Raw genomic sequence first — 25,278 nt, 5'->3', positions numbered from 1 at the left:
AGCAAAAAGAACAAATCTGGAGGCATCACATTACCCATCTTCAAACTATACTACAAGGCAAAAGAAATAATCAGCAGAGTTCACAGACAACCCACAGAGTGGGAGAAAATCTTCACAATCTATACATCTGATGAAGGACTAATATCCCGAATGTACAAAGAACTCAAACAAATCAGCAAGAAAAAAACAACCAATCCCATGAAAAGGTGGGCTAAGGACATGAATAGACAATTCTCAAAAGAAGATATACAAATGGCCAACAAGCATGTGGAAAAATGCTCAACATCACTAATGATCAGGGAAATGCAGATTGAAACCACAATGCGATACCACCTCACTCCTGCAAGAATGGCCGTAATAAAAAATAAAATAAAATAGATGTTGGCATGGATGTGGTGAAAAGGGAACATTTGCACTGTTGGTGGGAATGTAAACTAGACAGTGTGGAGATTCCTTAAAGAACTAAAAATAGATCTACCATTTGATCCAGCAATCCCACTACTTAAGTATCTACCCAGAGGAAAAGAAGTTATCATGCAAAAAAGATACACACACATGCTTATAGCAACATAATTTGCAATTGCAAAAATATGGAGCCAGCCCAAATGCCCATCAATCAATGAGTGGATAAAGAAAATGTGGTATATATATATATATATATATATATATATATATATATATATATATATACCATAAAAAGGAATGAAATAATGGCATTCACAGCAACCTGGATGGAATTGGAGAGTATTATTCTAAGTGAAGCAACTCAAGAATGGAAAACCAAGCATCATAGATTCTCACTTATATGTGAGAGTTAAGCTATGAGGCTACATAAAGGTGTAAGAATGATACACTGGACTTTGGAGACTCCAGGGAAAGGGTTGGGGGTGGCGAGGGATAAAAGACTACACATTCAGTATAGTGTACACTGCTCGGGTGATGGGTGTACCACAATCTCAGAAATCACCACTAAAGAACTTATTCATGTAACCAAACACCACCTGTTCCCCAATAACCTATTGAAATAAAAAATATAAATAAAAATATAAAAAATAAAAATCACTACATTTAGAAAAAGAAGCCAGACACAAAAGAATACATACTGTATGATTTCATTTATATGAAATTCTAGGAAAGCAAACTAATGTATAGAAAGCAGATCGATGGTTACCTGGGGCTGGAGAAGGGGATTATTAACTGCAAAGGGCACAAGGGAAGTTTTTGGGTGATGAAAATATTCTTTTTCTGATTTTAGTGGTGGTTACATGATTGTATGTATTAACCAAAACTCATTGAATAATACGCTTAAATTGGTGATTATGTTGCATGTAAATTATACTTTAACAAAACTGATGTTAAAGAAAATAAGTGTCCTGCTGGGCACTTCCTTGTTTTTATCTAGAATTCTGGTTCCATTATTTATCACAAAATTGAATATGCATCTAATCAGAAATTAGATTTACCAATATTTGAACACCTTCTGTACTTAATGTTTTTCTTCTTTCACTTTTCCTTCTGCCAAAGTATATGCTTTAGTAAACTTTTCATGATGGTATGGGTAACTTGATTTATGAAACTTTGAAAATGTCTTTAATTTTTCTTCTTCAATGTTTATTTAGCTTTGTATTGAAGTAGGTTGATAGTATCTTTCCCAGAGCGAGACTCCGTCTCAAAAAAAAAAAAAACACCAAAAGGAAACAGTTAATTTTGTCTGTTTTTGTTTCATAACTTTTCTCTTTTTACAAGTCATTCCTTCGTTTACCTTTGCTAAGATCTTAAATGTATTTTAAAGTCAGTTCCACATTATTTATCTGGAGCAATCTGGAACTGAATTTATGAAATCACTTATCACTAATGAATCCATCTGTTCAGAGTTGAATTTGTTGGCTTTCTTAGTGTCAGTTTTCTTCCCATGCTTTAGAATTTTGGTTTGTAGGCTTATTTTGAAGAGGACTATTTCTGTCCTTTTTCTTTCTCTGCACTTGTCTAAACCAAGACCCTCAGGACCCCAGTCCCAAACCAGGCTTCCTATTGGCAGCTCAGAATTTCCAGTCTTTGTGATATCAGAGGTATCACAGATACAGTTAACGAGCCAGGGTGGCTTGGCTCAGGTCCCAGCTGCCAGACCTGGGTCTGCACTCTCCTGTTACCTAAGATATGGTTTCAAGCTGTGAGTTTGATGCTAGACTCCCAGCTCTAAAGAACTCTTTTGCTCCCTATTTACTGTGTAGGACTTGAATTCCTAGTCACTTCTGCCTGTCTCCAGATCCACAGCCTGTAGGCCTTGAGGTTTCGATCTCTATTTATCTTAATGTTTCTCTTCCTTTTCTGTTCCAGAGAAGATTGTCTTGTTTAGGAGTGTGGGTTTTATTTATTTAAAACATAAAAATTATCTGTTATTACAGTGTATGAACAAATATTATTTTCCCCCATTAATTCATGGACATTTATTTTTTTTTTTCTTTTTCTTTTTTTTTTTTGAGACAGTTTTGCTCTTGTCACCCAGGCTTGAGTGCAGCGGCGTGATCTCAGCTCACTGTAAGCTCCGCCTCCCGGGTTCGAGCGATTCTCCTGCCTCAGGCTTCCAAGTGGCTGGGATTACAGGTGCCTGCCACCATGCCCAGCTGATTTTTTGTATGTTTAGTAGAGACAGGGTTTCGCCATGTTGAGCAGGCTGGTCTCGAACTCCTGACCTCAGGTGATCTGCCCACTTCAGCCTCCCAAAATGCTGGGATTACAGGCATCTGCCACCATGCCCCGCTAATTTTTGTATTTTTAGTACAGATGGGGTATTGCCATGTTGGCCAGGCTGGTCTCGAACTCCTGAGCTCAGGTGATACACCTGCCTTGGCCTCCCAAAGTGCTGGGATTACAGACGTGAGCCACCACACCCAGCAAAATTAACTGTTGATGTGAAAAAGAGACTATTTGAAATCCTAAAAGTGGGCTGGGTACAGTGGCTCAGATTGCACCGAGATCATGCCACTGCACTCCAGCCTGGGCAACAGAGCAAGGCTTCGTCTCAAAAAACAAAAAGAAATCCTATGGCTGGACGTGGTGGCTCATGCCTGTAATCCCAGCACTTTGGGAGGCTGAGGAGGGCAGATCACAAGGTCATGAGATCGAGACCATCCTGGCTAACACAGTGAAACCCCGTCTCTAATAAAAATACAAAATATTAGCCAGGCGTGGTGGCAGGCGCCTGTAGTCCCAGCTAATTGGGGGGCTGAGGCAGGAGAATCGCTTGAACCCAGGAGGCGGAGGTTGCAGTAAGCCAAGATCGCGCCACTGCACTCTAGCCTGGGCAACAAGAGCGAGACTCTGTCTCAGAAAAAAAAAAGAAAGAAAGAAAAGAAAAAAAAGGAAAAAGAAATCCTAAAAATAAAAAAAAGATTATAATTGAAGTATCAAATGGGATAAGACACAGTTAAAGGGACAATTAGTGAATTAAAAGATATTTCTGAGAAATTCACCTAAAGCAACGCAGAGAGAAAAAGAAATGAAAAACATGAAAGTGCAGCTAAGACACAGTCAACAGATTAAAATGTTTCATTATATACATAACAGAAATACTGGAAAGATAGAATAAAGAATGAAATGGAGATGTAATATGTATGAGATAATGGCTGAGACTATTTCAAAATAAAAAAGTCCTAAGATGGAAAACACATACCGTGTGCTAACATTGCAATGATGAAATCAAAGATAAAGAGATAAATCTCAAGAGTTACAAGAGATTAAAGACCAATTGCCTACAAAGGAATGCCAGTTGAACTGAACAGATTTTTCATTAGCAATAAGGGATGGCATACACAGAGAAGTAATATCATGAACATGCAGAGGGAAAAATACTATCAACCTACTTCAATACAAAGCTAAATGAACACTGAGGAAGAAAAATTACAGACATTTTCAAACTTTCATAAATCAAGTTACCCATACCATCATGAAAGGATTACTATAGCATATACTTTGGCAGAAGGAAAAGTGAAAGAAGGAAAACATCAAGTACAGAAAGTGTTCAAATATTGGTAAATCTAATTTCTGATTACATACATATTCAATTTTGTGATAAATAGTGGAACCAGAATTCTAGACAATAACAAGGAAGACAGCTGGGCATGGTGGCTCACACCTGTAATCCCAGCACTTTGGGATGCCAAGGTGAGTGGATTACCTGAGGTCAGGAGTTTGAGACCAGCCTGACCAACATGGTGAAACCCCATCTCTAATAAATACAAAAAATTAGCTGGGCATGGTGGCACATGCCTGTAATCCCAGCTACTTGGGAGGATGAGGCAGAAGAATTGCTTGAACCTGGGAGGCGGAGGTTGCAGTGAGCCAAGATTGTGCCATTGCACTCCAACCTGGGCAACATGAACAAAACTCTGTCTCAAATAAATAAATAAATAACGAGGAAGACAGAGTGAGGGGAATTCAATTGGTAGTGACATTAGGTTCAAGGGATTGTCTTGTCAGGAGGAAAATAGAGATACTGAATAATTTTACACTGTTGGGAAAATGTATAGCCAAGTAACTATGTTAAAAATTAAAACAAAACCACTAAAAGAAATGTGATATATAACAGCAGTCCCCAGTTTTTTTTGGCCCCAGGGACTGGATTCATGGAAGACAATTTTTCTGTGGACTGGTGGGGGTGGGTGTGTGTGTGTGGGGGGATGGTTTTGGGATGACTCAAGTGCATTACATTTATCATTAGATTCTCATAAGAAATACGCAACCTAGATCCCTCACGTGCACAGTTTACAATAGGGTTTGTGCTCCTATGAGAATCTAATGCCACTGCTGCTCTGACAGGAGGCAGAGCTCAGGCAGTGATGCTCCCTTGCCTGCCACTCACTTCCTGCTGTCTGGCTCATTTCCTAACAGGCCATGGACCAGTACTGGGGGTTGGAGACCCCTGATATATAGCATTCAAATCAGTAGGGAGGAAAAGGGATGGGGTGATAAGGAGCTCTATCCATCAAAAGTAAAGAAGGAAGAAAAAAATTAAAGTAGCCACATATGCCCTCCACCCTCCACCCCCCAAAATATCACTGTAATAGAAAACATACACACACAGAAAGATGTTAGAAAATAAGTTCAAACAAATCAGTAATCACAATAAATGTAAATGGATTAAACTTGCCTCTTAGAGACAGAGACTATCCATGAGATTTTTAAAAATCAAAATCCAGCTGTAAGTGGTGTGTAAGAGATATACTTAAGATGATCATACAGAAATACTGAAAATAGACAGAAAAAGATATCCCAGGAAAATACTAACCAAAGAAAACTAGACTAACAATATTAATGTCAGGCAAAATAGAACATAATGCAAAAAGCACTAGGAGGGATAAAGTGGGTCATTATATTTATGATAAAAGCAAGAATTCCACAAAGAAGGTAAAAAACCATAAACTTACAGGATTCCCTAGCATTTGGATGGAGTTCTTTTGTAGCTACCACTTATTGAAGGATTGGTTGTTCATTAAACTGAATTTTAATGCAAGCCCAAGTCCCTTAATGTGGAAAAGGATGAGGTATGAGGACAAAGGGAGATTAAAAAATAAGGTTGCTTACTAAATTATTAACCATAGAGCTATGGGCTAAATCAACATAACTGCAACTAGAACAATAAAGACCCAGCACACGCTAAATCACTTATGGTACATTTGCATATTAAATTGGAACATTTATATAGATGTAGCCTAGAAAATGGCCTTTATTAAAATGTGCCCACAGTTAACACTTTGAGAAACCAAATTCATGTGGCTCCAAAGGCAACTCAGCAAGCCTCACCTTCTTCTGCTTGGGAGCAGGGGTGGGGGCAGCGAAAGGGATGACTTGCAGATGAAGGAGATAATGGAGGCTCAAGAAACCTGGAGCATTTGACAAAAATCACAAGCAATGACCCTGTGAACAAGAAAGAGAAAGGAGCTGGATGAGGCACAATTAGGTAAATTTGTCTTGAGCCCCGCAGGGCAGCTGATTAATAGATGCTGTTAAGCAGGAGGAATGTTCTCAACTGTAGAGTTCTATAACCCAGACTCAAATCCTGCTCCTGTCACATATTTACCAGCTGGATGACTTTGGTAAGTTTTTTTTCTTTATTTTTATAGTTACCAGTCTCTCCAGAAAGGGATCATCGCCTGTGTCAAAGGTTATTGTGAGAATCAAATGATATAACTCATAAAACACTTAGCACACCATAAGCACTGACAAGTGATAGCCCCCTATTTAAAGAACAGAGAGAGGGTTTAGAAGCCACATGTATGAAATAGGTTTCAGAGTTTTGGTTGGCATAGATTTCAGCAGCATAAGAAAGTAGCTTGTAACTTGGGCTGCAATAATAGGAGCATGCTATCAGTATTGAAGGAGGTGATAGCTCTGCTCTGCTGAACTTGATTAGTGGTTTTATCTTGAGGAACTATGTTTTCATAGGGACCTAGACCAGTGGTTTTCTTTTTTTTTTTTTTTTTTTTTAGACATCGCTCTGTCGCCCAGGATGGAGTGCAGTGGCGTGATCTCGGCTCACTGCAAGCTCCGCCTTCCGGGTTCACACCATTCTCCTGCCTCAGCCTCCTGAGTAGCTGGGACTACAGGCACCCGCCATGACACCCGGCTAATTTTTTGTATTTTTTAGTTGAGACAGAGTTTCACCATGTTAGCCAGGATGGTCTTGATCTCCTGACCTTGTGATCTGCCCGCCTCGGCCTCCTAAAGTGCTGGGATTACAGGCGTGAGCCACCACACCTGGCTGACCAGTGGTTTTCAAACTGTCGTCTCCAACACCAGCAGCATCAGCATTATATGGGAATTTGTTAGAAATGCAAATTATTGGACATCACTCCAGTTCTACTGAATCAGAAACTCTGCAGTGGGTCCCAGAAGTTTGCATTTTAACAAGCTAATTTTAACAAACAGCATGATTCTGATGCATGCTAAAGTTTGAAAACCACTGACCTGGATAGACACACGTAGTAGGGATGGATAAAGGTCTCAAAACCATGCCTCTTGAGTCTAGTTGAAGGACCTGAAGATGTTCAACCTCAAGCAAAAAAGATCTGACCAATCTGAGTAAGGATCAGATAAAAGAAGATGCCAGCTTTGTTCTCTGTCAACCCAGAGATAGGACCAAGAGTGGAAAACACTGGGCAACAAAAATAGCACGATGGATTAGAGAAGGCGCTCTAGGCTGCAAGTAACAGACAACTGACCCAAACTGTACTTCATTGTGAGGGATGTATCCATTGACAACAGGAGTCCAAAGGTAGAGTAGTTCTGTGTCTGGCTAAGCCACCAACTCAACTGTGTCCTCAAAGACCCAGGCTTTTACCATCAATCATCTCTGCCGTCTTCAGTAGGTCAGCAGCTCTCCTCATGGGTGCCTATCAGTGGAAGAAACCCCCAACCTAACATGGTCAGACACCAAGAAGCAGAGGAGGAAAGCATGTCTTCCTTGTGTCTCCTTTTAAAAGTTAAGAAACTTTTTCCACGAGGGACTCCCCCTTCCCTTCAGCAGATGTCCCCTCAGATCACAAGAAACCTTTTCCAAGAGGGACTCCCTTTTCCTTCCAGCACAAGTGCCCTCAAATTTCACCTCAGGTCATATAACACTTGTAAGCCAGTCCTTAGAAAAATGAAAGAAAGATGAAAAAAGCAAGAAAAATGAAATTGTAGGATTGGCTTAGACCAAGGCTTATCAATCTCTTCTGTTTAGTGGACCCGTTGGCAGTCTGGTGAAGCCTATGGATGGATGCCTTCTCATAATACTGTTTTAACTACATAAAATAAAATGAAAAATAAATAAATAAAATGATAGAATTGCAAAGAAAACTAATTATATTGAATACAGTTTTCAAAATATATTTTTAAAAGTATGTTACAGGAACAAATATGCTTCTTTATTAGCATGTTAAATAAAATCTAGCAGCTGATCTAATAACTATAATTTTGAAGCAGCAATGAGGGTAAACAGTATTGTGAGATACCTGCAACAAATGTTTTGTGATATGAAAAAATATTTCACTTCTTTTGGTGACAAAATCACAAGTACTGCTAATGCAACTATGGTTTGTTCCTTACATTCATAAGAGAAGCAAATGCTAAATTTCAGTTAAATGTTAGTGAAAATAAAGGTGTAGCTTCTTTTCCTTTTCCCCCATCCAAGTTTGTGAATCCTATGCATTCCATCCACAGACTCCTTGGTTGAGGTAGTCTGTGGACTGCATGTTAAGAGCCCCTGGCTTAGACCAATCAAGATACACACGCTGAGAGACTAGGCAAGTCTTTTCTGAGACAAGTGGTCTGAAAAGAGTGAAAAAAACCTAAACTAATGGGACTAAATCAAGAAGAAAAAAAAAGAGGAGGAAAGGAGGAGAAGGAAAAAAAAGAATTAGGATTGGGGAGAGGGTGGGAGAGGCTGGAGGCAAAGTAGGACATAGCTCCAGGGTCTGCTCTAGGTCGGGTCAGCAAGGGCTGTTTTCAGAAGGAAAATGCATCTCATCCCTGAAGGGAGAGACATTGTCAAAGGGACTCAGACACCAGATGGTGCACATACTAGGATTCCTGCCAACCCTGGCATTCTTTCATTTCCCCCATTTTATTTACTTTTGTTTCCCGATTGGTTCTCTTTAAATATTTATAGATGTTTCAAGTTACAGATGTAATCCTTGCCCTTTACAAATAGTCAGCCTCCTAGGATGTATGTATTTCTTCTATCCCACTTCTCAGAAATGACCACAGTGCTCAGCGTGGAGTCTGTCTTTTCCAGTCACTTGTTATGCACAAGTGATTTCCAATACCTCACAAACTTTAGCATGAAGGAAACTTATCATTAATGGCCAGGCACAGTGGCTCACGCCTGTAATCCCAGCACTTTGGGAGGCTGAGGCGGGAGGATCACATGAGGTCAGGAGTTTGAGACCAGCCTGGCCAACATGGTGAAACCCCCTCTCTACTACAAATACAATAATTAGCCAGGCGTGGTGTTGTGAACCTATAATCCCAGCTACTTGGGAGGCTGCGGCAGGAGAATCACTTGAAACCGGGAAGCAGAGGTTGCAGTGAGCTGAGATTGCACCATTGCACTCCAGCCTGGGCAACAAGAGTGGGACTCCATCTCAAAATAAATTAATTAATTAATTTTAAAAAAGAAACTTATCATTAATGCAGATCCCCCAGGCCCTGCTCGTCCCACTCCCCATGCTGGTAAATGAGAGCAGCCTTACTGTGCTAGATGCTGAGCTCCGTGTCCCCTCAAATTCTCCAAGGAAACCGAAGTTCAAATGGGAGGAAGTGCATCAAATGCCATCTACCTCAAAGGTGGCAGAGCTTGGATTCGAACCCATGTCTATCAGACCCCAAAGCCCCTGCTCTAAATGTTATACCTGTTGGCTTCCAGGGCTACTCCTGAAGGTGACTAAGGCAAAGTACTGAGTGTCATTCCAAAAATGTTTTCCTTTTGTCTGGAAGGTGGTGGTGGGGTGGGGTTGAGGTGGGGAGTACAGACATAGTCCTAGAACCTGGCTTAAATGGTGCCAGCTTGAAATGAACATTCATACTGAAGTGTTTGTGTGCCTCATCAATCGGGTTTGAGTCTCCTAAAACATTCACAAGAGACTCCAGAAGTATATTCAAAGTCAGCATTACAAACAAAAGAAGCATTCTCATTAAAGTTAAAAGCAAGACAAAGATGTTCTAAAGCAGTTCTATCATTTAACATTGTCTTGGAGATACTGGCCAATTCAATTAGTCCAAAGAAAGAAATAAAAAGTATATAGATTTGGAAAGAAATGAGGGAGATCATCTTGCTTGCAGATATCAGGTACCTGGTGGGGGAGGGAGGAATCAAGTGAAAACCAGTGCAAGCAATACTGAGTCAATAAAGTGGCCGATACATAAGCTAAAATACAGAAGCCAATAGCCTTCACAGTTATACAAAGAACAACTAGTTAGACCACGGACCGGTACCAGTTTGTGACCTGTTAGGAACCGGGCCATATAGCAGGAGGTGAGCAGCAGGCAAGTGAGCATTATCGCCTGAGCTCCGCCTCCTGTCAGATCAGCAGGGGCATTAGAGTCTCATAGGAGCGTGAACCCTATTGTGAACTGCGCATGTAAGAGATCTGGGTTGCGTGCTCCTTATGAGAACTGAATGCCTGATGATCTGAGCTGGAAGAGTTTTATCCCCAAACCATATCCCACCCCGTGCCCCACCACCCGGTCCACGGAAAAATTATTTTCCAAGAAACCGGTCACTGGTGCCAAAATGGTTGGGGACTGCTGAGTTAGAAGACATAATAGAAGAAAACAGTTAATTATAATAGTAACAACAAAAAGTATTTAGGAATTAATTCAACAAAAATATGCAGGGTGTCACCCACAAGACCACCAGGATGGCTAAATAGGAAGGAAAGCTTTATTGGTGATATCAGTTTGCATACCAGGAAGAGAAAGTCTCTAGCACAGGCCAAAGGTGCCCTCTCTTCAAAGAGAAGTACGGGTTGGGTTTTACGACTCACAGTGCTGGTATTGTACATATTCAGCAGGTTTAGGGGAAAAGCTGTACGTATTTATGAGGGGAGCCGAGTGCATGCATAATGGGTAAGCATACATATAACATACATCCCTTGTTCACTTTAGGGTGGGTTGGTTGTTTGTTTGAGATGGAGTCTCGCTCTGTCACCCAGACTGGAGTGTAGTGGTGTGCTCACTGCAACCTCCGCCTCCCAGGTTCAGGCAATTCTCCTGCCTCAGCCTCCCGAGTAGCTGGGATTTCAGGGGCCCGCCACCACGCTGGCTAATTTTTGTATTTTTAGTAGGACAGGGTTTCACCATGTTGGCCAGGCTGGTCTTGAACTCCTGATCTCAAGTGATCTGACCACCTTAGCCTCTCAAAGTGCTGGGATTACAGGTGTGAGCCATCGCACCCAGCTAGGGTGGGTTTTAGCATGAAAAGGAAGTGGAATGTGGCTCTGTTTATCAAAAGATGAAGTATAGGACACAAAGACAGTATGTTTCTGTGTTTGTTTGTTTGTTTTTTGACATAGCATCTTTCTCTGTCGCCAGGCCGTAGTGCAGCGGCGCGATCTCAGCTCACTGCTACCTCCGCCTCCCGGGTTCAAGCAATCCTCCTGCCTCAGCCTCCCGAGTAGCTGGGACTACAGGCGCCCGCCACCATGCTCCGCTAATTTTTGTATTTTTAGTAGAGATGTGGTTTTACCATGTTGGCCAGGATGGTCTCGATCTCCTGACCTTGTGATTCACCCGCTTCGGCCTCCCAAAGTGCTGGGATTACAGGCGTGAGCCACCGCGCCCTGCCTGTTTCTGTATTTTAACTTATGTGTCCAGCCACTGTATTGAATTTGTATTGCTTGTACTGGTTTTTCACCTGATTCCTCCTTCCCCCACCAGGTACATGGTATCTGCAGCCTCTATAAACTGCTGAAACTGGCTTAAGGTCTGCAGATGCTTATCAGAAGATAATGATTGTAAGCTGGGTGCTATGGCTTATGCCTGTAATCCCAGCACTATGGGAGGCCAAGACGGGCGGATCACTTGAGCTCAGGAGTTTGAGACCAGTCTGGCCAACATGGCGAAACCCCATCTCTACGAAAATCACAAAAATTAGCCAGGCTTGGTGGCACAGGCCTGTAATCCCAGCTAATTCGGGAGGCTGAGGCAGGAGAATCTCTTGAACCTGGGAGGTGGAAGTTGCAGTAAGCCGAGATTGTGCCACTGCACTCCAGCCTGGGTGACAGAGCGAAACCCTGTCTCAAAAAACAAAAAACAAAAAACAAAAAATGAATGATTGTAAAGCAGATCCTCTGTCCAATCAGAGTTGCAGTGGTCTGAGTTGTAAATCAGAACTGATAGCTCCGTTAGTTAGGCAGTTTAGCCATAGGAATTTAAAATTTTGCCAGGCCAGCCAGCCCCTGAACCCTCAACCCCTAAGTAACTGTTTCCTTAACCTTTGGGTGCGTCTTAGTTGATGAAGGGGCGCATCACAAAGGGCGATAGGAAGAAAACTTCTAAATGCTCTCTCCTCTGCATCATCTTATAAAAAATTTTAAACATGCATAAAAGTTGAAATAATTTGGTAGAGAGAACATTCTTATACTCACCATTTTGATTCTAAAATTAACATTTTCTATATTCCACACATACTATTATCAATCCATACCTCTATCACATATCTATGCATATCTACTGCCCTCTAGTCATGCAAAAATTTATCTTATTTTTAAAATACTCTTTGGAGAAGCACAAAAATGAAGTCTTTTTTTTTTTTTTTTTTTGAGAGGGAGTCTTGCTCTGTCACCCAGAAAGCAATGGCATGATCTCGGCTCACTGCAACCTCCGCCTCCTGGGTTCAAGCGATTATTTCACCTCAGCCTCCCAAGTAGCTGGGATTACAGGAACCTGCCATCATGCCGGGCTAATTTTTGTATTTTTACAGAGACTGGTTTTCACTATGTTGGCCAGGCTGGTCTTGAACTCCTGACCTCAGGTGATCCACCTGCCTTGGCCTCCCAAAGTGCTGGAATTACAGGCATGAGCCACCGCGCCCAGCCAAGAAGTCTTAAAATAAGAGGGAGTACCAAGGAGGAGAATGTTGAGACAACATAGAAAGACATTGTTATAGGCCAGGCATGGTGGCTCACACTTATAATCCCAGCACTTTGGGAGGCTGAGGCAGGCAGATCACTTGAGCTCAGCAGTTTGAGACCAACCTGGCCAACAGGTGAAATGCCAGGTGTGGTTGCAGGTGCCTGTAATCCCAGCTACTCAGGCGGCTGAGGCAGGAAAATGGCTTGAATCTGGGAGGTGGAAGTTGCAGTGAGCCAAGATCACGCCACTGCTCTTCAGCCTAAGTGACAGGGTGAGACTCCATCTCAAAAGAAAAAAAAAAAGACATTGTCATAAATATATAAGTTTTTCCTGTGTTAATTTATGAATTAACATGATCCCAACTGAAATGACAATTTTTTAAGTGGATAAGATTATTCTAGTTCACATGGAAAAGCAAAGATGAATCCAGGCAAGTTGTGGAAATAAAAATTAAACAGAAAGTGGAGTCAAAAACAGCCTTAAAATGTATTAAAATAAGTTATAAAACTATAATAATTTAAACAGTGTGGTACTGACCTATGAATGAGATCAAAGGAGTAGGAAAGAAAGTTGAGAAGTAGTCCATTTATATGTGGGAGCTTGGAATATAATAATGGTAGCATTTCAAATCAGTGGGGAAAAATAAATCATGCCAAGATGAGATAGAAAAAGTTTAAAATCTAGAAAACAATAAAATTGGGTCCCCCCTCATACCTTAAAACAATTTCAATTCCTGAAGGATCAAATTTACATTTATATAAATGAAAGGAAACACAGAAATGATAAAATGGAAGATTAATATGTACAAACTACTTAATGATTAAAAACATTTACTTGACAAATACAAAAAGACACTGTAAACAAAGCCAAAAGACCAAAAAAAAAAAAAAAGTTTTCAATTCATCTCAGAAGGAACTCCTACAAATCAATAAGATGGCAATCAACAAGCCAGTAAAAAAGATTATGAGGTGTCAGTTCACAGAAAATGGAGCACATGTGGTTTGGTTCTTAAACAAGCAAAAAGATGGCCAATCTCACTCCCAGGAGAAATGTAAATTGAAACCACTGTAAGATTCCATTTTAGGCCTGGCGCAGTGGCTCACACCTGTAATCCCAGCACTTTGGGAGGCGGAGGTGGGCGGATCACCTGAGGTCGGGAGTTCGAGACCAGACTGACCAACATGGAGAAACCCCATTTCTACTAAAAATACAAAATTAGCCAGGCGTGGTGGCACATGCCTGTAGTCCTAGCTACTTGAGAGGTTGAGGCAGGAGAATCACTTGAACCAGGGAGGTGGAGGTTGAGGTGAGCTGAGATCACGCCAGCCACTGCACTCCAGCCTGGACAACAAGAGTGAAACTCCGTCTCAAAAAAAAAAAAAGATTCCATTTTAACCAACAGAGAACTGCACCAACATGTTTGATTCTGGGGTTGAAGAGACTGGGGGAGTCAGGGATTAGGTGCACATTCTCACATATATCTTGTAGGAGTATAAATTGGCCCTGCGTCTGTAGAGAGTAATTTGGCAATATTGACCAAGATTTAAAATGCACAAGTTGGCCGGGTGCCGTGGTTCAAGCTCATAACAAGTTATTCTCATAACAAGAGTAATATTGTCCAGTTACTCTTGGTTGATATTGCCAAATTGCCAAAGACCAGCCTGGGCAACATAGTAAGACCCCTTCTCTACAAAAAATCAAAAAATTAGCTGGGGATGGTGACACATGCCTGTGGTCCCAGCTACTCAGGAGGCTGAGGTGGGAGGACTGCTTGAGCTCAGGAGGTTGAGGTTGCAGTGAGCTGTGATTACACCACTGCACTCTAGTCTGGGTGACGGAGCAAGACCCTGTCCCCTCAAAAACTTAAACATTAAAAATGAAATGCATGACTCTTTGACCCAGCAATGTAACTTCTAGATATTTATCCTACAAACATATTTGCATATGTATGAACAGATTTATCATCTACGAAATTCACTGCAACATTGTTTATAATAGGGCAAAATTGGAAACAAGCTGAATGTTCATTATTTGGGGACTGGCTAAATGGATAATCATTCATCTATGTAATGGGTGATATTAGTTTGGACATTTGGCCCTTCCAAATCTAATGTCGAAATATCATCCCCAGTGTGGGAGGTGGGGCCAGGTGGGAGGTGTTTGGGTCATCGGGGCACATCCCTTATGAATGGCTTGGTGCTGTCCTTGCAATGGTGAGTTCCTGTGAAATCTGGGTGTTTAAAAATGTGGGCACCTCCCCACTCACTCTCTTGCTCCTGCTGTTGCCACATGACGTGCCTGCTTCTGCTTCACCTTCCGCCATGATTGGAAGCTTCCTGAGCCCCTCACCAGAAACCAAGATGATGTTGGTGCTATGCTTATAAGCCCTGCAAAACTGTGAGCCAATTAAACCTCTTTTCTTTTTATAAATCATCCAGTCTCGAGTATTTCTTTATGGCAATGCAAGAACAGCCTAATAAAATGGAATATTCTATAGCAATTAAAAATTCCACGTGGAACCATCACCAAGATGTATTGTCATCTTGAGGGCCACTAGTTAACTATAGGTGCTGGCAGGTGGGAGTCTGAAGGCCAAGATGGGGTCTGGACATCTGAACTTAAAACAAGCACCCCCGGCCCATGCTATTCTTATGCTGGGCACAAAGGGGAAAGCGACCCACAGCTACTCTGGAGGTGCACTGAGGTTTTTCTGAGCCTTCTGAATAGGGCCTGGGGACTCCCTTTAAGAAATTCCTTCCCCCAGCCAGGTGCGGTGGCTTACACCTGTAATCCCAGCACTTGGGAAGCCAAGGTGGGTGGATTACTTGAGGTCAGGAGTTCGAGACCACCCTGGCCAATAGAGTGAAACCCTGTCTCTACTAAAAATACAAAAATTAGCCAGTTGTGCCTGTAATCCCAGCTACTCGGGAGGCTGAGGCAGGAGAATCGCTTGAACCCGGGAAGCGGAGGTTGCTGTGAGCCAAGATCACACCATCCCAGTCCAGTCTGGGTGTCGCAGCAAGACTCCGTCTCAAAAACAAAACAAAAAAGGAATTCCCTCCTCCAGCCTCATGTTTCTCTACCGCTCCCATCTCCACTCCCACCAGCTGCGCCTTGAGGACAGGCAGACTTCGCTCTGGCTTCACGTAAAGATCACAGAAAGGTTAATAGAAGCCAGAATTTCCAAAGCGTCTCCCTATGCCCGATGTGGGCACTGTGGTCAGGAGCATCTTGTTTCATTTAGAATCTTTATTTGGATATCATTCACGTCCCACACAGTTCACCCACTTAGAGTGTGCGTTCAATGGCTTTTTCTATATTCACACAGTTGTGCAACCATCACCACAATCAATTTTAGAACATTTCCATCACCCCCAAAAGAAACTCACACCCATTAGCAGTCACTTCCCACTCTCCTCTCCCCTAGTCCCAGGCAATTACCAATGTGATTTCCATCTCTGTGGATTTGCCTATTCTGGGCATTTCATATAAATGGAATCACACAATATGTGGCCTTTTGTGTCTGGTTGCTTTTGCTTAGCACCGTGTTTTCAAGGCTCAGCCACAGTGTAGCATGTAGTGTCAGAATGTCACTCCTTTTTATTGCCAGATAATATTCCATCGTCTGGATATACCACTTTTTTTTTTTTTTTTTTTTTTTTTTTTGAGACGGAGTCTCACTCTGTCTCCAGGCTGGAGTGCAGTGGGGGTGATCTTGGCTCACTGCAACCTCCAACTCCCTGGTTCAAGCGATTCTCCTGCCTCAGCCTCCCTCTCTTGCCTCAGCCTCAGCAATTCTTCTCCTTCTGAGTAGCTGGGATTACAGGTGTGCACCACCACATCCGGCTAATTTTTGTATTTTTAGTAGCAACAGAGTTTCACCATGTTGGCCAGGGTAGTCTTGATCTCCTGACCTCGTGATCCGCCCGCCTCGGCCTCCCAAAGTGCTGGGATTACAGGCGTGAGCTACTACACCCAGGCTGATATACCACATTTTATTTAGCCATCCATTATTTGATGGACATGGGGGTTGTTTCCATTTCTTGGCTATTATGGATAATGCTGCTATAAACATTCAGGCACGGGTTTTTATGCGGTCATGTGTCTTCAGTCCTCTTGGGCTGATACCTAGGAGCAGAATTGCTCGGTCACTTGGTAACTCTATGATTAACCTTGAGAGGAGCGCCAGACTGTTTTCCAAAGCAGCTACATCCTTTTATATTCCCACCAGCAGTGCATGAGAGTTCCAATGTCTCCACATCCTCGCCAGTATTTGTTAGTGTTTGTCTTTTTTATTCCAGCCGTCCTCATGTGTGTGAAGTGGTAACACATTGTGGTTTTGATTTGCACTTCCCCAGGAGCATCCCCCATGGTACAGAACAGGGAACTGAGGCTCAGAGAGGTGAAGAGCCCTGCCTGCGGCCATGGGGCAAAGATGGGCAGAAGCAGGATTCTAACCCAGGCACCTTCTTCTTCTTTTGTCTGTCTTCCCAGTGGAACAAGAAAAATCCCTCTAAGGAGGTTGGGGGGACCCCTCTATGGGAGTAAAATGGCCAGGGATGGGACAAAGACCCTTGGGAGGGTTGGATGAGACCCTGTGGAATATCAGAACTTCCTGTGGAAAGCCCTTCACTAGTGCCTGGTGCATAGGAGGTGCTCAGGGCTGGTGAGTATCGTTATCACTCTAGCATGACATAGATCCTCCCACACCCTCCTAGAGGGACCTGGGCCTTCCAGAACCAGCCTTGTACGTGGAGATTTCTGGAAGAGACCATATTCATTGAGTTCAGGCTAGCCAGTGGCCTGAGAGGACCACAGATCATAAGACCATCTATCCCTGGCATACCTGGATTCTGCTGCAGGAGCAGAGTCCTGACTACTTCATAGCCTGGTTATTATTCATGTCCTCATCCATCCATCATCTATCTATCCATCTATTCTCCAGCCCACCCTTCTCTGAACCTCATTGTCCTCATCTGAAGACAGAGGATGCAAGGCCTGCTTCAGGGCTACTGTGGTGATCAGCACAGGGCCGGGACACGGGGCCCAGGGCCAAGGTCAATCATCATTTCAACAGTTCCCAATCTCCAAGGGGTGCCTGTGGTTTCTGCATGTTGCAGAGCAAGGACCAGATGGCTACTCTGGCTATGAGGGCTTGACCTGAGAGCCCCAGGTGGACACATCCTCAGGCAGATTCTCAGCAGGACCATAGTGGGTGGGACACTCGGCTGGAATAAGCCAAGGGGAGTCAAGAGCCCAGGGTGTAGTATGGGATGGCAGGGACCGGGGAGGTGGTCCAGACCTGGCAGAAACAAGACAAACAGACTTTACGGCTAAGGGAGGTCTGAGTTCAACAACTCTGTGACTTTGGGCAAGCTACTTAACCTCTCTGAGCCTGTTTCCTCAACTGGAATAAGGGGTTGTTGATACCTCATAAGAGAAAATGAGATCCCAAAGTAAAGTGCCTAAGCCTCTGACCTGATAAATCCACTAGGAGAATCTCAGGCTCATGTGCACCAGGAGATCCCGACCAGTGTGCTCACAGCAGTGTTGTTGGTAAGTCATAGTACCCAGTCGGGAACACACTCCAATTCTTGTCAGCAATACAATGGATAAGTAAGTTGATAGATGGTGAGATAGTCATACAGTGAAATATTATACACCAATAAAGGTGAACAAATTACAGACACATGCAGCAACACAGATGAATCTCACAAATATAAGACATGAGAAATACAGTATGATTCTGTGCATATGCAGGTCAGACAATGGAGGAAACTCACATACATTGTTTAAAATGACATACACAGGGGAGGGCAGAGGAGGGGGAGAACAGTGGGAAAATAGCTCATGCATGCCAAGCTTAACACCTAGGTGATGGGTTGATAGGTGCAGTAAGCCACCATGTCACACATTCACCTATATAACACACCTGCACATCCTGCACATGCACCCCGGAACTTAAAATAAAAAATAAACACAATGACATAAACATAGGTAGTAAGACTACAAAAAGAACATTAAGAATGGGATTATCAGCTGGGCACAGTGGCTCACACCTGTAATCCCAGCACTTTGGGAGGCCGAGGCAGGTGAATCACTTGAGGTCAGGAATTTGAGACCAGCCTGACCAACATGGCGAAACCCTGGTTCTACTAAAAATACAAAAAAAAAAAAAAAAAAAAAAAACTGCTGGGCACAGTGGCTCACGCCTGTAATCCCAGCACTTTGGGAGGCTGAGGCGGGCAGATCACGACGTCAGGAGATTGAGACCATCCTGGCTAATGTGGCGAAACCCTGGCTCTAATAAAAATACAAAAAAATTAGCCAGGTGTGGTGGCACATGCCTATAGTTCCAGCTACTCGGGAGGCTGAGGCAGGAGAATCACTTGAACCCAGGAGATGGTGGTTGCAGTGAACCGAGACTGCACCACTGCACTCCAGCTTGGGTTGCAGAGCGAAACTCTGTCTCAAAAACAAAACAAAAAAAAGAATGAGATTACCTTAACTGTGGGGACAGTGGCTGCCTCTAAGAGGGAGGAGAAGGGATAGATGGAAATGACACATCAGGCTTGGGGAGGTTCTCTTTTGGGGTGCTATGTTTGGTAGGTAGTGGCTACACAAGTATTTGCTTTACATTATTTACAAAACTGTGTAAACATGTTTTATGCAGTCTTCTCTGTAGGTGATTATCTCAGAAGCAAAGAATAATTCGAGTGCCTGGTAACAGGATTGGAGCTGAACAAAAGTTGGTTGTCTCCCACCCTCTCCCTCTGCCCCCACCGGTCCTGTGCTCTGCACTGCGAAGCCAGGCGCTGCTTGGGGTGCAAAGCAGGAGAAAGATGCTGAGTGAGGCGTGGGTGTGAGCTGGCCACCTGCTCTCCTGCCTCCACCCCACACACCACCCCCAGGCACAAATGCCCCAGAAAGACACTGCCCAGAGGTTTTTTTTAAAACCGCTTTATTCAGGTTGGCTGGTAGTCACGGACTGGATCATGTATACAGGGCAACCCACCCCTAGGCAAAGCCCTCGGCCTCTCCCACCTCCCCCACGTCATCACTGAGCTGCGGCAGCCAGAGGTGCCAGCCAATTCCGAGGAGAATTGGGTCCAATAGAAATATTTACAAATAACCAGGGTGCAGGTGTGCCCGTGATCGGGAATCGTGAGGGAACTGAGTACCAGGGGGCCCTTGGCTCCCAACAGCCCCAGGCCCTGGGGTGGACTTGGCACAGGACCCAAGAGGGAGCTGGGGCATTGGGGGGCCGGCAGAGGGGGACTCCTGGGAGAGCCTTGAAGGCCCTCAAAGGGGTCCTGCTGGTGCAAAACTCTGCCTGGGGCCATGGGTCCGAGGGAAAGGCCCCTCCCTTCTGACTCGCCGTGTGACAGGGCAGAGAATCCTGGATCCCCTGCATCCCCGGAGGGTCGCACAGGGAGCTGAACAGGAAGGACTCGCCAGGAGGTGGTGGGGCATCTCGCTGTTCCCCTAGGCCTCCATGAGTGACCCTGCAGAGCCACTGCCCCAGAAGGGCCCTCCTGGGTTCCCTGGGTCTTCACCAGGGGAGAGGCCCTAGTTCTGCTCAGAAGATTCAAGTCCATATTCAGGGAGGGGTCACTGTCCACACCCCCAGGTCCAAGTGAGGGATGGTAGGAGGAGGGAGGCGAGGCTGGGGGGCCCCGGCTCAGGACAGGATGGGGGACAAGCAAGCAAAGCAAAACACTGGACTCCACAGAAGCTGGTGACAGGAAGGGGGTGACCCCGGGCCCCAGCATGGTCCCTGCCCCAGTGTTCAGGGCGGTTGGCCCCTTGGTGCCCAGGGCCACCTTCTCCGAGCCAGGTCACCGCAGGGGTCTGAAAGGGCAGGGGTGGGTGGGGCTTACATGCTGAGCAAGGGGTGGTGGAAAGAGGGCCGACATGATGGCCACAGGCGGCCTTGGGGATGGGGCGCGGCTGGACGCAGGCAGTCCGTCCCCGGTGGTCTGGCGGCTCCTCATGCACTCTGTACAGCGTGGGGGCGGATGGGCGGGGGCAGGGGCATCAGTCTAGAGGCTGCAGGCTTCCTGGTCCACCGAGCGCTTCCTCAGCTCCTTGCCTGGCTTGGGGGGCGGCGGGGCGGGCGCGGCGGGAGGGGCTTCGGGCAGATGCAGGACGGAGTTCTCCCCTGGCTGCACCCGCAGGTAGGCCTTGACCTTGTGGTGCCGGGCCTTGCCGTCGCTGAAGTCGATGACGCGGCACTCGTAGGTGCCTTCGTCCGTGGGCTTCACCCGGGACAGGCGCAGCTTGTGGGAGATGTTGCTGCCCACCACCTTGACCACCTGGGGGTGACAGAGAGACCGTGACCTGTCCATCCAGTGACAGCGGGGGAGAAGAAGAGTCGGGGGGGGGGGTCCCAAGATCGCATGCTAGGACGGGAGCCCCAGAAACACTCCCACAAGGGCCCACCGAGGTTTGCACAAGAGTGAGTTAAATAGCAAAAAAGTAAAAGCAACTGCCATGTCCACCAACAGACCGCATAACTAAGCAGTGGCCGGTTCCCTGCATGAAGCACTGCAGAGCGGTCCGAAAGACGGAGCTAGAACTAGGCACGTGAGCTCAGTGGCAAACAGCAGAGGGAAAGCTCTCACTGCTGCCCACCCCCAGGGGATGCCATTTATGTAAACAAACACAGACACCTACTCTATACTGGTTTTGGGGTCTTCCGGGTGTGGAAGTTTAAAATAGACAGGAGGGAACACCAGGGCCTCCTCACAGCAGTGGTAGACTCTGGGGCAGAACACAGGGGAGGAAGTGGACCTGGTGTAGACTACAAGGCAAAGTCTTCGTTTAGTCTGAAAGTTTACATTTCCTAAAAAAAAAAAAAAAAAAAAAATAGAGGCGCCTGCAGTCCCAGCTACTCAGGAGACTGAGGTGCGAGGACTGTTTGAGCCCAGGAGTTTGAGGCTTGCAGTGAGCCGTGATTGCACCACTGCACTCCAGCCTAGGTGACAGAGTGAGACAGGTCTTTTAAAAACCAAACCAGGCCAAGTGCGGTGGCTCATGCCTGGAATCCCAGCACTTTGGGAGGCCGAGGGAGGCAGATCACTTGAAGTCAGGAGTTTGAGACCTGGGCATGTTGCCTGGGCAACATGGGGAAACCCCGTCTCTACTAAAAATACAGAAACTAGCCGGGGGTGTGGTGGTGCATGCCGGTAATCCCAGCTACTCGTGAGACTGAGGCACGAAAATCACTTGAACAACCCAGGAGGCGGAGGTTGCAGTGAGCTGAGATCGCACCACTGCACTCCAGCCTGGGCGACAGCGCGAGACTCCGTCTCAAAAAAATAAATAAATAAAATAAAATAACATAATAAAAAACAAAACAAAACAATATAAAGGCTGACGACAAATATATCAGGATGCTAATAACTATTCACTCCACTTGGGGGGAGCAAGGATGTTTGTTATATTCGTCTTTGTACTTTGACTTTTTGTTTTATTTGGTTGGGTTTTTACATCTCTATTTTAAAATGGGAGTATTACTTATGTAGAGTAAAGTGCACACAGCCTGAGGAAATATTTCCTGTGTGTACACCTGTGTAACCACCATCCAGAGCAAAGCACGGAACATTCGTGACCCCCTAGAGCACACCCTTCACTGAACAATACTCCCCCTCTGGGGTCCCCCGCTTTCTGACTGACTTCTATCACCATAGATTCGTTTTTTTCTGTTTTGGAACTCTTGTATGGGTGGCTTCTTTCCTGTGCCTGGCTTTTTCGACACAACCTGTTATCGGTGAGATTTCTCCATGTTGCTGCCTGCATCTATTTGTTTGTTTGTTTGAGACAGAGTCTCTGTTACCCAGGCTGGAGTGCAGTGGCACGATCTTAGCTCACTGCAACCTCCACCTCCTGGGTTCAAGCAGTTCTCATGCCTCAGCCTCCCCAGTAGCTGGGATTACAGGCACCCGCCACCATGCTCAGCTAATTTTTGTATTTTTAGTAGAAATGGGGTTTCACCATGTTGGCCAGGCTGGTCCCAAACTCCTGGCCTCAAGTGATCAACCCACCTCAGCCTCCCGAAGTGCCAGGATTATAAGTGTGAGCCACCATGCCCAGCCATCCATTTGTTCTTTTTCATTGCTGTATAGTATTCCATCACATGCATACTGCACGATTTGTTTATGTGATCACCATCGATGGACATTTGTGTGATTTCCAGATTAAAGCTCTTATGAATAAATCTGCCCTGAATATAAAGTTGCTGTGGGTGTTTTTTCAATTAAAAAAGAAAAAGCAGACGGACAGTTACATAAGATACACCACTGGGGAAACTGGCTGATGGGTACAGGAGACTTAATGACCTATTTTTGAAACTTTTCCTGAGACTATAACTCAAAATAAAAGATTAAAAAAAAAAAAAAGGAGTTGGGCCTATGGAGAGGGGTGGTGGTGGTGGGAGGGGGCTTCTTTCATTTCCTGGCCCCTTCTTCTTAGAAAAAAAAAAAACCTTCCTGCAGCCCCTGTCCTGCCTGGACAGAACAGTGGAGATCAATTCTCAGCTGCCAGCCACTGACCTTCTTCCCAGACAGCTTTGTAGGCTCAGGTGAGTGGGCCTCAGACCTGTGGACTACTGGTCCGTCTCTTCTGGAGGGACAACGAGCTGGCCTGTTCCTGCCAAGCCCCAGCTCCTAGAGAGGGAAGCCCAACTTCTGGCTCCAGGTGGGATGCCCCTGCTGGTCACCCCTGCAGTGAGGGGGCCAGGATGAAAAAGCACGCCCTCTGCATGCAGCCTGCAGATGTTTCTGAGCCTGTGCTGGGCACTCACACGTGTGACTTCTAATCGTCTTACCAATCTGCCCTGGGGAGGGCTCTTTCGTCAACACCCCAATGGGAAACTCTTGCTGACCTCACGGCCTTTGCGCGTGCTGGGCCCTCTGCCTGGGTGGGGTTCCCTGTTCATCTTCACCTGCCTGGTTCCCATTCATCCTAAATGTCACCTCCTCCAAGAAATTGACCCCGTCCCCACTCCCTCCTATTTCCTGCATAGCAGTCTTCTCATTTTGAACCGTGTATTTGTCTGTTGACTTGATTTTGGGTTCTCTCCTTGGCTAAACCGTACCCCCCATGAGAGCAGGGACAATATTTATTTTGTCCATGTGAGGGGTTATCACAGAGCCCAGCACTCCATAAATAATCATCAACATTTGTTGAATGAAGGGACCCACCCCATGACCTTCTTTCTCCAACTGAAGTCGTACTCAGATGTCTTGCTTTCTAATTTTAAGTCACATGCACATGATGATATGGTTTGGCTCTGTGTCCCCACCCAAATCTCATCTCAAAGTGTAATCCCCACGTGTTGAGGGCGGGGCCTGGTGGGAGGTGATTGGATCATGGGGACAGTTTTCTCCATGCTGTTCTTGTGATAGTGAGTGAGTTCTCACAAGATGTGATGGTTTAAAAGTAGCAGTTTCCCCTTCGTTCACTCTTCTCCTGCCAACACGTAAGACATGCCTTGCTTCCCTTTAGCCTTACACCATAATTCTAAGTTTTCTGAGGCCTCCCCAGCCATGCAGAACGTTGAGTCAATTTAACCTCTTTTCTTTGTGAATTACCTAGTCTCTGGTAGTTCTTTATAGCAGGGTGAATACACATAATGATATCCACTTTGCAGATGGTGAAACTGAGGCTCCAAAAGAAGTGACTCGCCCAGAGGCATGGAGTCAGTGAGTGGCGGAACTGGGAACAGGCTCCATGCGCTCTCACCCTTCCAGTGGTGTGACAGGCTCACCGAGGGCCACCAGTGCTGGCAGGGCCACAGGGAAGGGAAGAAGAGAGTGTCCAGCAGCAGGGAGCCTGATCTTCCTCCCTCATCCTGAGACTTCCCGGCTGCCCATCGTCCCCTACATGGAGGGAAAGCCTTCGGCAGAGGCACGGAGGTGGGACCCAGGCAGGACTTCCCCATGGCAAGCAGTGGGAAACCCTCCCAGCTGCCCCTCTGGCTGTGGGGGTGCCCCCTCCCTAGCGCCAGGCCCTGCTGGAGCCCACCCCGTCCCTCTGACTCCATCACCTCCGCCCTGTGGTCCTGTGTGCTCTCTCTGGCGAGTTAGGAGATGCTGTTGCAAATGCGCAGCGGGAGCGAATTACCTCAACATCTGCTTCCCTCACGGATATTAATTATCCTTCATTTGTCAACCCTACAAGGCGCTAATGGAGTAATAATGCAAAGTGCTGGGAGCACTCGCTCCTAGGGAGGGAGCACCAAGCGAGGCCCAGCCCTCTGCCCACCCGCTCCCATCCCCCAGATGGGGCCACGAAGGCCTGGACGGCTCCCCAGGCAGCCAGCTCCCTCCTCCCTGTCACCCCCTCTGCCAAGAGACAGATGTGGCCTTCAGGAACACGAGCTCTTCCTCTCTCAGAGAGGAGGAGGGCAGGGAGCACTGCAGGGAGGGATGGGAGGCCAGGCGCTGACCGTGACAAGTCACCAGCACTCTGGCCTCGGTTTTCTTGGGCTAAATTTGTCCGTTCATTCAACAAGCACTTAGCGAGTGCCTACCACAATGGGCCAGCCAGATCCTGGTAATGCTGGCACGAGCTGACAGTCTAACGGAGAACCTAGACCCCTAACCCATAATCAAGCAACTCAGCGAGTGAACTTCCAACAGGATGAAGGGCAAGGACACA

At 45.5% G+C, this 25,278-nt stretch overlaps 1 protein-coding gene across 1 annotated transcript in view; it reads right to left on the bottom strand.

Annotated features, from left to right (window-relative positions):
- Positions 1-19,560: 19,560 nt before the first annotated feature.
- Positions 19,561-25,278, bottom strand: part of VSTM2L (V-set and transmembrane domain containing 2 like) — a 42,453-nt gene continuing 36,735 nt past the window's right edge. Inside the window, exon 4 of the mRNA XM_016937901.4 lies at positions 19,561-20,930. Coding sequence (XP_016793390.2) covers positions 20,658-20,930 — 273 coding nt within the window. The 3' untranslated portion in view covers positions 19,561-20,657. The remainder of the gene's footprint in view (positions 20,931-25,278) is intronic.

The sequence above is a fragment of the Pan troglodytes genome, chromosome 21 (genome assembly GCF_028858775.2).
Source record: "Pan troglodytes isolate AG18354 chromosome 21, NHGRI_mPanTro3-v2.0_pri, whole genome shotgun sequence".
Taxonomy (NCBI): domain Eukaryota; kingdom Metazoa; phylum Chordata; class Mammalia; order Primates; family Hominidae; genus Pan; species Pan troglodytes.
This window is presented reverse-complemented; position numbering and strand designations above follow the sequence as displayed.